Source organism: Macaca mulatta, chromosome 2 (assembly GCF_049350105.2).
Source record: "Macaca mulatta isolate MMU2019108-1 chromosome 2, T2T-MMU8v2.0, whole genome shotgun sequence".
In the NCBI taxonomy this organism is placed as follows: domain Eukaryota; kingdom Metazoa; phylum Chordata; class Mammalia; order Primates; family Cercopithecidae; genus Macaca; species Macaca mulatta.
This window is the reverse complement of record NC_133407.1, coordinates 7,311,680-7,328,388: the sequence shown is the minus strand read 5'-3', so window position 1 is coordinate 7,328,388 and position 16,709 is coordinate 7,311,680. Positions and strand designations below refer to the sequence as shown.

The 16,709-nt window shown below is 36.5% G+C and overlaps 1 protein-coding gene across 3 annotated transcripts in view; it reads left to right on the top strand.

The window, feature by feature from the left end:
* CCDC50 (coiled-coil domain containing 50) overlaps positions 1-16,709 on the top strand; it is a 99,522-nt gene that overhangs the window by 61,403 nt on the left and 21,410 nt on the right. For 2 of the 3 annotated variants that reach the window (XM_077994129.1, XM_015132507.3), the window contains exons 4-6: positions 1,768-1,858; positions 11,273-11,390; positions 16,152-16,688. In XM_077994129.1, coding sequence (XP_077850255.1) covers positions 1,768-1,858; positions 11,273-11,390; positions 16,152-16,688 — 746 coding nt within the window. The remainder of the gene's footprint in view (positions 1-1,767; positions 1,859-11,272; positions 11,391-16,151; positions 16,689-16,709) is intronic. The other variant, XM_015132509.3, reaches the window with a different exon arrangement.

Genomic DNA, 16,709 nt, shown 5'->3' with positions numbered 1-16,709 from the left:
AGAAGGAGCAGCATGCATAAGGGCAGGAGGTAAAAGGACTTGGAATCTCATGTTAACTGCAAGAAGTTCAGTATTGCTGGAGTGGAGAGTGTATTTACGGGCAGAAGTAGGAAGTGAGGCCAGAAAAGTAGTCAAAAGCTGGATCATAAAGGCCACGATAAGTTATGTTAAAGATTTCAGGTTTTGTAGAGTTTAAATTATAAGGAATGGAGAACCATTGAAGTAGTTTTAGATTTCCATTTTGGGATCTTATTCTGGAGAGTAGGTGGGTAAAGGCTTGGAGTGGGCAAGATTTGAAGACAGCTATTGTGAGCAATGGTAAAATTAAGAGATGATGAGGCTTGAATGAAGACTGGTGGTAGTGGTGGTAGTGAAGGTCATGGTAATAGAGATAAAAGAGGAAGAGAGATATTTGAGATGTTACGAGGCTCAGTGTCACAGGTTAAGGTGAGAGCCAAAGCTAGAATGTCCTAGAGTTCTAAATTCATTGCCCTTTACGTTATTCACTATTCTCTGTTAGAAAGGCCAGTTCTGAGGTTGATGCAGATGTTTAAAATCCTGAATTAGGTTAATAACAGTATAATGAGCTTATTCAGAAATTATTAAGACAAATCACTCAAATATAAATCAGTAGTAGAGAGTAATATTTTATATGTCCTAAATGAGAGAAGAAGCAGGTATTATATTTCTGCCTGAGACTTCAAGGTTTTAGAATTGTTCCTGGATGAAATAAGTAAGCTGGAAGGGAAGACTTTCAGTTCACTCCCTGCAATTTGGAGAGCTGGACATCTCAGGAAGGATGAAATGCTGCCGTTCTCATTGAACTGGAACCATTTATTCAGTCTGGATACCGGGGCTACTGTCCCAGGTCAGGATTGTTGCTTGCTTACTGCTGCTTTCTCCGTTGCGCTTTCCCAGGAGTCTGTATAATTAGCTGACTGAACCAGAGCTGGTACTTCTTGGAAATACGGTTTGAAGTCATTAAGCTCAGATGAAACTTCACTTACTTATTTTCTGTACCAGAAGGTACATCTTCTGTGTCACTTGTGACCTTTAACACTTCATTTGGGTTTGCCTTCTCTGCGGTGCTTCTCCTTTCTTCCCACTTACTATCACATCCAATGTAGTTATTAGTCACTTAATTCTATACAGATTTTTCATTAATTTGGGAGTTTCGGGTAGATGCTTGAATGAAGAGAGAGAGAGGCCTTTGAAAACTAAGTCCATGATTTTGTGTATGATTCTTAATTATTATAATGAGTGAATAAAGAGAAATATAGGAATTGCTCTGAGTAGATTTTCATTTATTTTCATTTCTTTGGTTTGAATAGATAAGAATAGTATGATATTAGACTTATAATGTGAAGTTACTAAGTGTAAACTTTTATAGCTTATAAAATGGCATGACAGAATGATTTGTGGTTATTAGTGGTAGAGGCAGGACCGAGAACAGGCCCCAGTGGGGTGAAGTGATATGGTGGTATAGAAGAGGCATGGAGTTTTCCATTGTTGGGTGTGATGATGAGATTCCAGTTCTACCACATATTTTCGTTGTGATCTTGAGAAAATGATTTAACTTCCCTGGGCCTTAGTTTTCTCATCTGTAAATGTGACTGTGTGAGCCTCTTTGCATCTTTATCTTGAAGATAAAGTGAGAAAAATAATGTACTTCTCATATAGTGAGTATTCAATAAATTGTATTTATTATTTTTAGGAAATACATTATTTTTTATTTTCCTTATTCATGTTTTCACCTTTGCTTTTTAGTGAACAACAAGACTGTGAAATTGCTCAGGAAATTCAGGAGAAGCTGGCTATTGAGGCAGAGAGACGACGCATTCAGGAGAAGAAGGATGAGGTATAACTTAGTTACTGCCCCTCTCCCTCATGGAGAAAGGGGTGCTCAGCTTTAGAGCAAAAACTTTCTGTAGTCACGGGCTCAATGAAGGTTGCTGAATGGGAAGCAGAATGCCTCTTATTTGGGCTGCATTTTCCTCTGTGGACCATGGTTTGTACCCTCTTGACTATGTAAGTGGTAAAAGTCTTGAGAGATAATGGATAATTTCACATATGATGTGAGTTAATTTCCTATGACTGCTGTTACAGATTACTCCTGCAAACTTGGCTTAACAGAAATTTAGTGTCTTAGAGTTCTGGAGGCTAGAAGTCTAAAATCTGAAGTGTTGGCAGGGTCACGCTACCTCTTGGGAAGGATTCTTCCTTGCCTTTTCCTAGCTCTTGACTCCTGGCAATCTTTGGCATTCCTTGGCTTGTATCTGCATCACTTTAGTCTCTGCCTCTATTGTCACATGACTTTCTTCTCTGTCTGTATCTTTGTGTCTTCCTGTCTTCCTAGAAGGACATCAGTCATTGGATTGAGGACCCACCCTAATTCAGTATGACATCAGCTAAACTAATTACATCTGCAAAGACCGTTTCCAAATAAGGTCACATTTTGAGGTTTGGGTAGAAATGAATTTGGAGTGGGCACACTGTTCAGCTTACTACAAGGCGTCTGCCCCTGGGTTGTTTTTGCAGCATTAGAGAGAGCCGACTTTTGAGTGGAGCCTGCGCAGGATGCAGGGAGTAGTCCTTGGGAGAGGCCAGGAGCAGGCATTGCTCTCATTCTTTCTCTTTTTCTTAAAGGTTTCACTTTCCTGTGATCCATTGGTTAAAAAGACTGATCAGTTTGATTCTCTATATATATTTAAGTCCTATTGTTTAAAGGCTGAAAATGACTAAAATTACTAATAGTGTTTGGTTTGTGAGAAGACTTGAATTTACCATTAGCTATTATTTCCATTTGTGTTATATTTTCAGCACTTCTTTTTTTTTTTTTTTTTTTTTTGAGATAGCGTTTTTTTTTTTTGTTTTTTTTTTTTTGTTTTTTTTTTTTTTTGAGACGGAGTCTCGCTTTGTCGCCCAGGCTGGAGTGCAGTGGCCGGATCTCAGCTCACTGCAAGCTCCGCCTCCCGGGTTTACGCCATTCTCCTGCCTCAGCCTCCCGAGTAGCTGGGACTACAGGCGCCCACCACCTCGCCCGGCTAGTTTTTTGTATTTTTAGTAGAGACGGGGTTTCACCATATTAGCCAGGATGGTCTCGATCTCCTGACCTCGTGATCCGCCCGTCTCGGCCTCCCAAAGTGCTGGGATTACAGGCTTGAGCCACCGCGCCCGGCCGAGATAGCGTTTTGCTCTATCACCCACGGTGGAGTGCAGTGGTGTGATCTTACTGCAGTCTCCGCCTCCCAGGCTTAAGTGGTCCTCTCGCCTCTTGAGTAGCTGGGACTGCAGGCACACGCCCCCACACTTGGCTAATATTTTTAAATTATTTTTTTGTAGAGACGAGGTCTCACTGTATTGCCCAGGCTGGTTTCAAACTCCTAAGCTCACGCTATCTTCCTGCCTCAGCCTCCCAAAGCACTGGAATTCCTGGCATGAGCCACTGTGCCCAGCTTAGTTTCAGCACTTCTTATGGACAATTTATTTCATTTTACATCATTCCTATGCTACCTGCTTTCACACCTGTTATGCCGTACTTGGTCACTGTCTTGATTTATAATAAAGAAGAAAATGAGTTATTATTTTTAATAGTTGGATGACAATATAGTTTGTTATGCACCCAGAAACACTTTTGAGGGTTATAAACATGGTGTTAGTAATTACATAAACTGAAACTGTACTGCGCAAACTGGCATTTATGATCATCCTGTTAAATAGATATGATCAGGGTCATCAGTAAACAGCCCACATACACTGCTACTCCTACTGAGCCAGTCCTGTTCCTGGGGTACTTCCTGTTCAATGCCAGATGAATGTGAGACACCTGGTATGAGTGTAGTGAGTTGTTTCTTAAAGAAACAAATCATGATCGCATGATAATCAGAACTGCAAGTAAAAATTAGGGATTATTTCTGATACTTCCTGTAATACACAGGAGGCTCTTTCTTAGTATTCAATGTGTTGCCTCTTTATAGTAAAGACTTTGCTTTGGGGATGACACTGGGAACTAAAAGAAGTGATTATATTTTGTAGACAGGAACGCTTCTATTTAAAAAATACCAGAGTAATGAAGTTGGCTTCTTATAAATGCTACTGCTGTCCTGTGGGGTTTTTTTTTCTCCATTTAGGGAAAAACAGGATAGAAAGAGAAAATAAAACACTTTATTTAAATTATGTAGAATCTAAACAGTAATCACAGTAAGTAGTCTCTTGGTAATACTATATAAAGTAAGCAGTTCAGTGATTAACTCCAGTTTCAAGATGTAGAAATTAAGTATTAAAGAAGTAAGTGACTGATTCCAAGTTATAAAATGCCAGAGAAATGTCTGTACAATTCAGGTCTCCTGACTGCTTCTGACTTAGACGTACTGTGGCATACATGAAACATGTGGACTTTGGAGTTACACTCACCTAGGTTTGGATTTTAGCTCATTAACTGTTTAGCTGTGTGATTTTCAGCATCGCACCTAACCACGCAGAACCTCAGGTTCCGAAATGGGTTGACTCACGGTAGTTGTGCATACCCTAAAGGGCTGTCGTGAGGTAAATGAGTTGAGGCACTTCGAGCACCTGGTGCATGTTAAATTTATAATTGCCCTTTCCTTGATTCTGTTATAGAGAGATGTGCTGCATAGGGCGGAATTCAGCAGGCCTCAGTGTGTTTCAGTATGGTGTGCTTTGAGAGGTCCTCAAGCATTCACACACTTGTCTTTACAGGTCTCCCACTAGCTTGCCCTCAGAAGAGTGCAAAAGTTAAATGAGAAATCCGGTTGTGTAGGTGTGTTGACTAGACAAGCCTATATAAACTTCATTCAGACTTTTTGACTTTTTAACTCATAGCTCAGATGAGAAGATGGCTACTGTGCCGAGGTGGTCTTTTATCATAGAAAATTGTGACTCTCAGCTGACTAGTATGTTGTCAATATTAAATGAAGAAAATTTGCATGAGTTAAGTTTGTCATTGTGAGATATATGAAAATGCTTGTTCATTTTAGTCTGTTGGTAACAGGGTGCCTGAAAGGGAGAGGAAACTAATACTGAGACAGTAGTGCTAATTCTTCTGGCCAATTTTTGAAAAAGAATTGCTTGTTACTCATGAACTCTCTTAGTTCCTTTTTTTCTTTTTTTTTTTTTTTTTTAAGACGGAGTCTTGCTCTGTCTCCAGCCTGGAGTACAGTGGTGCAATCTCCGCTCACTGCAACCTCTGCCTCCCGGGTTCAAGCGATTCCTGTGCCTCAGCCTCCCAAGTAGCTGGGACTACAGGCGCCCGCCACCATGTCTGGCTAATGTTTTGTATTTCAGTAGAGATGGGGTTTCATCATGTTGGCCAGGATGGTCTCGATCTCCTGACCTTGTAATTCACCCACCTCAGCCTCCCAAAGTGCTGGGATTACAGGTACAAGCCACTGCACCCGGCCTCCTTTTTTTTTTCTTCCCTTTTCCCCTCAATGCTCTTCTGCTTCCCCGTAGAGTCTACTTGGTTAATAAGGATTTATTCAGCAGCAGGGCTGTGGAAAATCTCTCTGGGTTTCCACCCAAATCTCTTTTAGAGATTTTTGGGGTCAGTTTTCCTGGGTAGTTAACACCCCATGAAATACCAGATGTAGAGACTGAGAACCTTTTTCTCTTGGAACAGAGATTTTTATTTTTATTTTTATTTTTTAATTTTTTCTGAACAACATTGTGTGTAAGAGGTAGTGGAGTTATACAACCTTGCATGTGTAAATTAGCATTTCTAGCTTTGTCATAGTATAATTTTATTGTGTTTGTTAACAAAGCACAGATGTAAGGAAAGTGGCATTTCCATGCAGGAGACTGATGTGGAAAAGTTAAAAAAAAATTTTTTTTTTTTTTGGTCTTTCCTCACCTTCCCTCCCCTTCCCTCACCTTCCCTTCCCTCCCCTCACCTTCCCTCCCCTCGTTCCTCCTCTTCTTCACTTTCTTGCTCTCTCACTCTGTCTTGCTCTTCTGTCTCTGTTTATTTATTTTTAGCTCTTTTACATAGTTTCTCGAGTATAGTAGTTCTCTCTAGGCTTCCTATTGGAAGGAGCTTGTTGACTTTGGGTATACTGGACGCTATGAATTAGTGGTTAATAAAAATGGGTTAAGGTTAATCAGTTAATTTAACTTAGTTATTCTTAAATAAAACTCTAAAAGTGTGTGTGTACCTATGTGCATGACTAGATGTGTGTGTGTGTGCGCGCATTTAAACTTAGGTTTAAAATATATGTGAATTTGCAGCTATTTTAGGGAAAAACTTTTTTTTCCCTTAAATAAATATTAGCATGGCCAAACATGTCATGAAAAGTTTGTGGCACTAGTTTAACTATTTGAAGCCCTTTATAAAAGCATCAGCTGCTCAGGGTAAGCCTAGTAACCAATTCACATTAAAAAATGAATCTAGTATGAACCGTGGTACTTACACATAGCACTCTTAGATTAGAATTTCATGTTCCAAAAGAATATTTACACATTATTTGGTAATATTTAGAGGCTAGATCAAACAATACCGTTTAGCTATTAAAATTTTTCCTATGTTGTAAGTATTGTAAAAATAAATTTTTATATATATATATATATATATATATATATGAATGACTAGAAAGGGAGATGGGAGAGAGATGGGAGGCTTCTTGTTGAGGTCTTCCTCTCCTTATTATACTGATGTTTTTACATCCATAGAATTGATATTTTCCTGTTTTATCGAACAACCCCTTTGGATTTATACCTGCCTTGACATCCCTACCGAGTTAGATGTTAATTGCTAGTTAATAAGTTTAGCAATTAAATGGAATGATTTTCTTTTTTTTCTTTCTGACAGTCATTTGATAGTCACATTTTTAAATCACCTTAGATTGTTTTTAAATTCCAGATTTCCTCTTTTTGAAATGCACTGCCATTGGAGGATAGAGGTGAAACGTTGAGAAGTAACCCTCTATCCCTTATATATGTATATGATATAATCCTCTATCCCTTATGTGTTTATATGATATAACCCTCTATCCCTTATATATTTATATGGTATAACCTTCTATCTGTTATATATTTATATGATATAACTCTCTCTATCCCTTATATATTTATATGATATAACTCTCTATCCCTTATATATGTATATGATATAACTCTATCCCTTATATATTTATATGATATAACCCTCTATCCCTTATATATGTATATGATAAACCCTCTATCCGTTATATATTTATATTATAACTCTCTATCCCTTATATATTTATATGATATAAATTGTATACAAGTTGAGCATCCAAAAATCCAAAATCTAAAATGTTCCAATGAACATTTTCTTTGAACATCATGTCTGTGCTTCAGAAAGTTTCAGATTTTGGAGCATTTCAGATTTTGGATTTTTGGATTAGGGATGCTCAACTTGTAAATGACAAAAATACCCCAAGGAACTCAACACCGTGTTTCAGTTACTTGTCATCTACTTGGGAAAGATGTGTGGGGATCCTCTGGGTGCCACTGCACCTTGTTTATATTAATGCTTCTCTTAAAGCCATGTTTTCACGTCTTACATTATGCTAATTGTTTTACCGCAAGATAAGAACTTTAAGAATATTTACCATATATACCAATCCCCTAGTGCTCATAGCACTATTCTTTAAAGCTAAAGAGTTTGGCACAGGGCACCTGTCTGGTCTACTGAAGGGAATCACTACATCTGTGTTTTCATTAAAATTACCTTTCTCTAGTATTCTAGAGATCCTTAACTGTTTCCTTTCTTATGGTTATAGTTTCAAATTTTCCAGAGTTAGCTGAGCTTGGGTAACAGAAGGGAGAGGTGAGATACAATGGTAAACTCCCATTTCAATTAATGTGTTTACTAGGAAGTCTTCTATTGAACAGGGTTATTTTTACATATCAGCCCAGAAGTCTATCTCATTAATTAAAATATAACTAAAAATGACTTTAAAAGAGCCTAAGAGTTCATTTAGATTTGTTTTCCCAAGTTATGTAGAACATTAATTATCTGAATTTTTTAAAAATGTGAACAGAAGCTTCTGTCATACATTTGGAAAATTACAGGTTACTGGAAGATAACAGGTGTTTTTTTTTCTTTTAAAGTTTTAAAATTTGCTAATATGCATCTTGAAGAGTTAGATATGCTGCATGATTTCTATTGAAAGTTGTGGTTTTTTTTTTTTTTGGATAAAGTTTTGAGACCAGTGTTCTCAGGAACAGGCTTGGAAAGTGCTCTTCTAGACTTACCATTAACAGGAAGGAAGCTGAGGACCAAGGAGATTGTTTACATCAAAGGTGACTAAGCTGGTTAGCTACATCCAAGTACTGTGACTGATAATTGCCATCTTCAGCTTGTTGCAGGGGGATTTACTTTATATTGAAATTATCTAACAAAACTCATTGCATAGTAATGTTGGAAAGCAGGGAGGAGAGCGGACTTGTGCTAAACCTCAGCTATAGTATAGTGGCAGTTTTCCATTGAATTTTTGTCCTTTCTTTCCTCAAGCCTAGCAGACCTTTTCTTTCAGAAAAGAGCTGAGAGCTTAAAAGAGCAAAAGAGTTTGGGTGCTAAGGTGCATGACATATTATGATTATTATTTTTTTGACTTGATTAAAAGCACTTTCTTTGACTAACTAATGCATTATAAAGAAGGGGCATAATTCTTTTTTTCTCTCCTGGTTCTTTACACTGAGAGAGTGGCATATTACTATGCTTCCATTAGGACTAAATTCAGTAGCAGGAGGGCAGTTATAAGCAATTATATGAATAGAACTCTGAATTTCTGAGACTTTGATAGAAAAACTATCCCCTAAATCTGAATGTTAAAATGAATCTCTTCTCTTACAGCTCAAGTTAGACATGATTTTAAGAGACACTGGGAGATAAATAGTCACTACTAATATCAATTTTGGGGGGAACTTCAATTCTTTATCTGTACAATGGAAAGTTTGAACTATTCAATCTTAAAGCCAAATGTCTTTGACTCCTTAATTTATCATTTTAATAAAGCTGTGTCTACTAGGTCCGTGGAGCGTAGTTTATAATTTTTGCTGGAAGTTGGACCTGGTAATTTTCCTTTATGTTTTCCTCAGTTATAGTGGGGGAAATATTTGTTTACTGTAAAGCAAAACACTTAGGAAAATATAGTTCTGGTTGCTTAGTAAACATACAGCTCAAGGAAATGTTTACATTTCTTTCTACTTCTGTAGTAAACATTATAGAAATTTGGAAAATTCTTCTGTAACAAATAATAGTTTTTTGGAGAATAGGGTATCTGTCCCTCTCCTCTCTTCCTGATTGATACATTACTTTGTAAGATATTAAAGCTAAAGAATCTGGCACAGGGATTGGCACCTGGTAGACATAGTTGTTAAAATGATACATTAGGGAGTCAAAGATATTTGGCTTTAAGATTGAATAGTTCAGACTTTTCGTTGTACAGATAAAGAATTGAAGTTCCCCTCAAATTCCTATTAGTAGTGACTATTTCTTTCCCAGTGTCTCTTTAGGCCATGTCTAACTTGAACTGGAAAAGAGATTAATTTTAACTTCCAGATTTAGGAGATAGTTTTTCCATCAGTCTTAGAAATTCAGAGTTCTATTCATGAAAAGTATACTTGTGTTAAGTAGGATTATGTTATCTTTCACCTCTCACTCTGAGTTGCAACATTTTGTGAGTGCCCACTTAAGTGTCTGACACTGTTGCATGGGCGTTTACATAGATTACTTATCAAAAAGTATGTATATATGTGTCAGTTACAAGTGTTTTAATGGTACATTTTAAGTTTGTATTTGGCATAAAGTCAGATTTGTCAGGCTATTTGGATGAATAGTTAAAAAAACAGCTGAGGATATGGATAAATATTGCTAACTACCTAGATTGAGCATCCAGCTTGTTTCTGCATAGATGTGAAAAAAATTAATTCACTTAAATTTTTTTTAAACTGTATATTGCCATCTTAATGTATTTTTCATTTGCACCTATTCATGAAATTTGAAGAATAGTAATTCTTGCTTTAAATGAACGTTAACATTAACATTTAGTACTTCTTGTTTCCTTATTGATAAATATAAAGAAGTAAGTACCTCAAACTACCAATGATTGTTATTACCATTTGTACCAGTGAGTATCGTTCCCATATTTGTATGAGCCTTTAAGAATCTGATGATAGCTATAGACTTCTCTCCTTAAAAGTGTGCGTGAGCTTATAAGTTTATAGGCTATTTTATGGGGCTTTCACAGAAGTAATCTTCAGATTCAGAACATTGTCACACTGCAGCTCAAAACCTTCAGTAATCCTTCATCCCCTATGTTACAGACACCAGACTTCTTAAGATTGTCTAAAAGGAATTCCTGTGATCCAGCCTTCGATTGTTTTTCTAGCCTCAGCTTTTTCTGCAGCACTCCGTATCTCATGTTCTAATTGAACTATTGGCTGTTCCTTAGATAGGTGCCCATTAAAATGTTCACAGCTTTGCTGACGTTTCCTGTTTCGACTTTGCTTGTTGGAATTCAGTTCTCTGTTCAAAGCTGAACACAATGCAGAATCTTATACTGATTCCTTTAAGCAAAAATCGTATTCCCTCTTTTGTACTCCCATGGACTTTTTTTTTGAGGCATTTACAATTTAATTTTATTGTAGTTATTTATTTATTTAAAAGTTTCTATGAAACTTTTGTTTTCATAAAAGGATGATGATCTTTTACGGAACATTTCGGAATGTTATTCATCATTCTGTGCCTCACAGTGCCTCTCAATAACTGCTAAAAATTTGCCTGGGGATGAACAGGTGGGAGACAGAAGGAAGATTGTTTTCTCTTTTTCAGTTAAGACAGTGGTATTCTAATGCAAAGTGAAATCAAAATCCCCATAAGAGTTCTTTTCAATAGTTTTTAAATTAAATTATAATTACAAAGTTTTGTAGATTGCTACATCCTGCCCCATCTAGACTTACTGAATCATCAGCTTGAAAAAAGGACCCACAAATATGTGTTTTTAAAATTCTGTTGCGTAACTTGCTTTAGGAAGTACTGAGTTTTGAATGTCTTTATATTGTGTTAGATTTAAATTTCAATTAAAAAAAGCCTGTCTCACTTATCTAGATCATGTGCTACTCCTGTTGAGCAATCATCTGGCGTTTGAAGATGTGAAATTAATGCCAGAAAGTCTAGAGAGCCATGGACAGAGCACATACAAACTTGTCAGTGGAATGTCACGCCCCACTGTATGGAGTTTGTTTGTTCTTTGGTAATGCATGTTTCCATTCTATCTTGTCTTTGCAGGACATAGCTCGCCTTTTGCAAGAGAAGGAGTTACAGGAAGAAAAAAAGAGAAAGAAACACTTTCCAGAGTTCCCAGCAACCCGTGCTTATACAGATAGTTACTATTATGAAGATGGAGGTAACAATTCCTGCATCATGATCTATTCTATCTTTAGACTCTACCATCAAACACTCCTTTAATTTTGTTCATGAAGTGACCTTAGGGATCTGGGAATGTTTCTCTTATCCCCCGGCACTGGGTACATTTAGATATGTGGCAGAATTCTATTTGAATCTAATAAATTCATGTTTTGTTTTGCTTTGTTTTGTTTTGTTTTTGTTTTGTTTTTGAGATGGAGTCTTGCTCTCTCACCCAGGCTGGAGTGCAGTGGTGCTATCTCAGCTCACTGCAACCTCCGCCTCCAAGGCTCAAGCAGTTCTGCTCCCTCAGCCTTCCAAGTAGCTAGAATTACAGGCATGTACTTCCACGCCTGGCTAATTTTTGTATTTTTAGTAGAGACGAGGTTTCACCATGTTGGGCAGGCTGGCCTTGAACTCCTGACCTCAAGTAATCTGCCCGCATCAGCTTCCCAAAGTGCTGGGATTACAGATGTGAACCACTGTGCCTGGCCTTATCTGTTCTTTAGTTGGACAACCAGAGCCACTTTCATGACTGCTCAAATTTGAATATGATTTTGTAAGAATTGGCATGCATTCTTTTAAACTTCAGCAACTTGGAATGCTTTATTATAATCTAAGCACATAAATGGGGTGTGGAAAATGGTGGATGAGTCTCTGGACTTAACCTTTCTCAAGAAGTCTGGGCGGTACTGTTTGAAGCAGGAAAGTGGCATGAAGAAAGAAGGTATACCATGCATCAGTTACTGGGTAACGAAGCTTTGTTCTGTGCTTTCTTGTCTTTTAAACCTAGGCCAATGGTTTAGCCTGCTGATGACAAACAATATTAAATTTTAAGATTTCCGTGTTCATTGTTTTTCTTTTAATCCTTTCTTTGCTATTTGATTACCGTATAGTATGATTTCTGAGGGAGTGATTCCCACAGTTTCGCCTCTCTGGTGCCTGCTTTGCAGTGTGGTGGTGGTGATGGTGTGGTGGTGGCAGTTGTGGTGGTGATTATTTATCTTAAAAATGTGTTGGGAAATGAGTATTTGCAAGTATTGTGAGTCCTTTTCAAAGACCTGTCAAAGCAAAGACGTTCCTATAGTTTCAAGTGTCAGTATTTAATGAAATTCAGCTTGAGGACCAATACTTAGGATCGCAAGTGAACAAAACCTAAAGGCAACTTTTAGAGAGGAAGGAATTTAAGGTCAGTGATCCTAAAGGGCCTTGCAAACCAGTCATCAACTGCTTTTCTGTAATTCCATTATGAAAGGTAAGTATGTGTTTCTCTGATGAGTAGAATGAAAGCAATGTATATGTAGGTGATGGGATTATTATAGTTTGAGTGTAATTTTGCCCAGTACCATTTTTTGCTCTAAATTTACCATAATCAGTAGAGCTCAGCCTTTTTAGTCAGCAGGCTGATTCTCAATTTATTGCTTGATGTGTTCTTCCTCTGTATATAAAACACTCATCTCTTTTTTGATAGCCATTTTCTTTTTGCTGGTTTTTCTGATGAATCTATATGTTATGTCATTTAAAAAGAAAACTTACTGCAACATTTTGCTATACTAAAGATCAGAAAGTAAAGTGTTACTCTTCACCTTCAACTTAAATCTTAGAAATGTGGTCCGGTGTTTTTCTCTTTTTTAAAAATTCTGCTTTGGAGGTGTATTCACTGTAAACATTATTATTTTAAACTGTTCAGTCTACAAAAGCATAAGGATGACAAGGAATTAAATAAAGTATTAATTTTAGGATTCCCCTCTTAAAGCCTTATACTGACTTGAATTGAGATCAAACCTGTCTTTTTGATCAGAGTACTGTCATCCCGATTTGTTTCTTTAGGGCAGGATACTATGTTAAGAGTTCATTGGTTTTTCAGGGACACATAAAAGCTTTTAAAAGTATTCTATATTTATTTTCATTACTCTGATAAATTTGTAGAGAGTAGCATATATGCTTGTTTCTTTGGGGAGAGACAGACTTTGGGGGACTATTGAGGCACAGGAAGTGGTGACCTCCTGAACATGTGCATGTAAATACTCAAATTTCTCTTGCCTCAGCTGTGGTGTTGGGAGATTATATATTGTTGAACATAGAGTCCTTATGAATATACCCTTGTGTTAGACCAAGTTCAGTTCCACAGAAACCATATTACAATTCAGCTCTTATTTACAAAACAATCCTTCAGTTCTTTGCAGTGGTCCTTTTCCAACACATCTGGGATATTCTCTCATTATACTTCTCTGTGTGTCTTTGTATATCTATTTGATTTTTTGCCTCACTTGCATAGTAATCACAGTATATCATTACAGAAATGGTGGATTTTTCAACTTTGATTTAACTCGAACTTTAATACATTATCTGTTAGAATGATTATTTATAGATTTTCTACAAATTTAAAATTGTATTAAACATTTGTCAAATTTATATCAACTCTTAAATGACATATATTATTTATTAGTGAATCCATGTTTTTCTTTCAAAGCCTCTTACTGAAGTCATATTAGTGATTTTTTTTTTTTTTTTTAAAGTCATGGTCTTTGGAGTCATAAGACTGTGGTTCAAGTCCTATCCCCTCCTTAGAACAATATTAATTTTAATGAAGTTATGTACTAAATAAAATGGAGATTATAAAAGTAAATCCTTCATTTGCATGTTAAGAAGATCAAATAATGCAATTTTGGTAAAGTACTTATCGTTTATACATATATCAGTGTTATATGTGTATAATGTAATATTTTGTATATCTCTCTTGTTTTGAAAGCCAAACATGGAGGCACACATATAAAATGCAGATCTATATGTGTATAAATATATTGTGTGTGTGTGTATATATGTATTATGTATATGCCAATACATAATACCTATATATGTTTTGGCAGTGAGGGAGTAAGTTATATTTGCCAAATAACTTGGTCTCAAGAAACAAGTCTCAGTCCTCAACTGTATGAGGTTTTAAAGCATTCAGATAGATTCCTCACCTCATCTTTTTCTTTCCAAGATTTAAAGCTGTCACAACAAATTTATTATTAGAGAATAAATTTTTTCCAGTCAGCTCTGTAAAAATGTAGTAACAGCTCTGTAATAATTCTGCAACTTATTTCCTAAAAGTAAAACTATGAATATCAATTAACTATTTAGAAGGAATTAAAAATCATAACATCACAAATTCATGTCAAAACCCATTTCTTTTTGTTTCTTTTGAGCTGGAAGGTAGGCTTCACTTGTGCAGCTCGTGAGTGAGCCCATTTTTATTAGCACTGTAAACCATTGTTCCCTGGATGTGGTCATTAAGTAGCTGGTCTGTATTATATAACTTTACAGCAGTAGTCACTTGATTCTCATGTTGTCATGATAGACTTAAAATAATAGTTTATTTAAAAGAGCAGGTAATTTTTTTTTATCACTGGGTAATTCTTCTGTTTTGCTTTTGATTTTATGTAAAATATAAACCATAAATGATGAAGATAAATACTTGTACAGACTGTTTAGAAAACAGATTTTAATTTAGTATTGTCTTTGGAAGCAAGCTTTCTTTTCTTCTGGAAAGCTCAAGAGGAAACAATTTGAGGTTTTTAATGGAAACTTACATCATTGGTACATTTAGCACATATCTCTTTCTTGCTGTATTCCTTTAACAGATTAATATCAAATGAAACAGTTTAAAGGAAAACATATAGTTTTTTACTTTCTTTATATCTCATCAACTTACGGCAGCTCTTTGATGCAGTTCAGCGAGTGGTTAATGCCATCACGAAATCTTAGCTATCAGAGCAATTTTCCATGGAATTGGGATTTTTTTTATTTCTAAAACGTAGTAAAAGTTTTAGAAAATGTTAAATCAGTATATTCTTGTAAAGTGCATATGAATTTGCTGCCTTTGTTTTCACATTATACTTGTGCCTAAAAACGACCTGAAAAAGCACTATATTTGTGCTGTTTTTGAAGTTTATGTTAAATTTGGGGACATATACTTAGCATATATTGTATTTTTATACAGATAATACAGTTTTTTGAAATGTATTTAGGAAGCAACTCCTTTTTATATATTCCATCAAAGCAACCCTTTGAATTTTTTTCCTTTGCCAAGTTTCAACTAAGATTGATAACAGTTATCTGAAGATAACAGGGTCACGTACTCACTTAAAATTCTCATCTACTTGACCCTCTTTTACGTGGAACTGTAATAGAGGGCTATTTTCTGAAGTGATTGGGTATGTTTGCTTTGGCCACATAAAGTGGACAGATGGAGGAATATAAAAATCTGTGGATCATTCCTCTGAACTCAAGAGAAACTAGCAATATTCTGATACAGTTTATTGACATTTCCAGTAAGAATATTTGAAAGCCTCTGTCTGAAATTACAAAGCTTAATTTGTTTGTTTTACAAGATTTCTCAACCTCTTTTTACTCTATATTAGTTTCAAATTGGTTTATAAATAGAACTTAATGTTTAATGGCTATAATTTTGTTATTGGCAAATATTAAAGTGTTGTTAGCTCTACCTAATCATGATCAGGCTCTTCTTTCACATTTGTTTCACTTAATCTTAGTTTCTTACCATTTTGACTGTATACCCAGAATTCTTTAGGTATGCATGAACTGTTTCAGTAATGCTCATCCCCTCTTCTCAATTTGTTAAGTTGGAAAAGCAGTTTTCTCCATTTTTAAAGTACCTTAAACTGGGGCCCAGACTCTCCCCTGTGTAATGAGTTCATACTCTCATTAAATTAATCTGCATTTTTATTTTTCACATCCCTCTGCCTCCACTCAGACCAACCAGGGTCAAGGAGGGCCAGGGAATTGGGTTCTGGATTCTCAAGACCTTGTAGACTCCAAAGAGATGGAAAGACTGTGAAGCAGAAGAAAGAGAAACCAGAACATCCACTGGAGAACTTGGAAGAGCCAGAACAACATCGTTCATCAGAGAGATCCCTGTCATCCTCTAGCTCTGGCAAAGAGAGGGACAAGCCCCAAATTAACAATGAGCAGCATGAAAGGAAACGGTCCACTCAGGAGAGGCCCCGGAGACCTCTGCTTCCCACAATCAGTGGTGAAGTGTTTCTGAACACTGAATGTGATGACTGGGAGACTAAGAATAACCATCAGACTCGAAATTGGGAAAAACAGTCTCGACACCAAGATCGACTTTCACCCAAGTCCTCACAAAAAGCAGGGCTTCACTGCAAGGAAGTTGTATATGGGAGGGACCATGGGCAAGGTGAGCACAGAAAAAGGAGACACAGGCCCAGGACTCCTCCATTCTCAGAGAGTGCAGAGAGTGAGGAGCAGCTCCACCTCCATGACCCAGGTAATAGAGGACAGTCTCGAT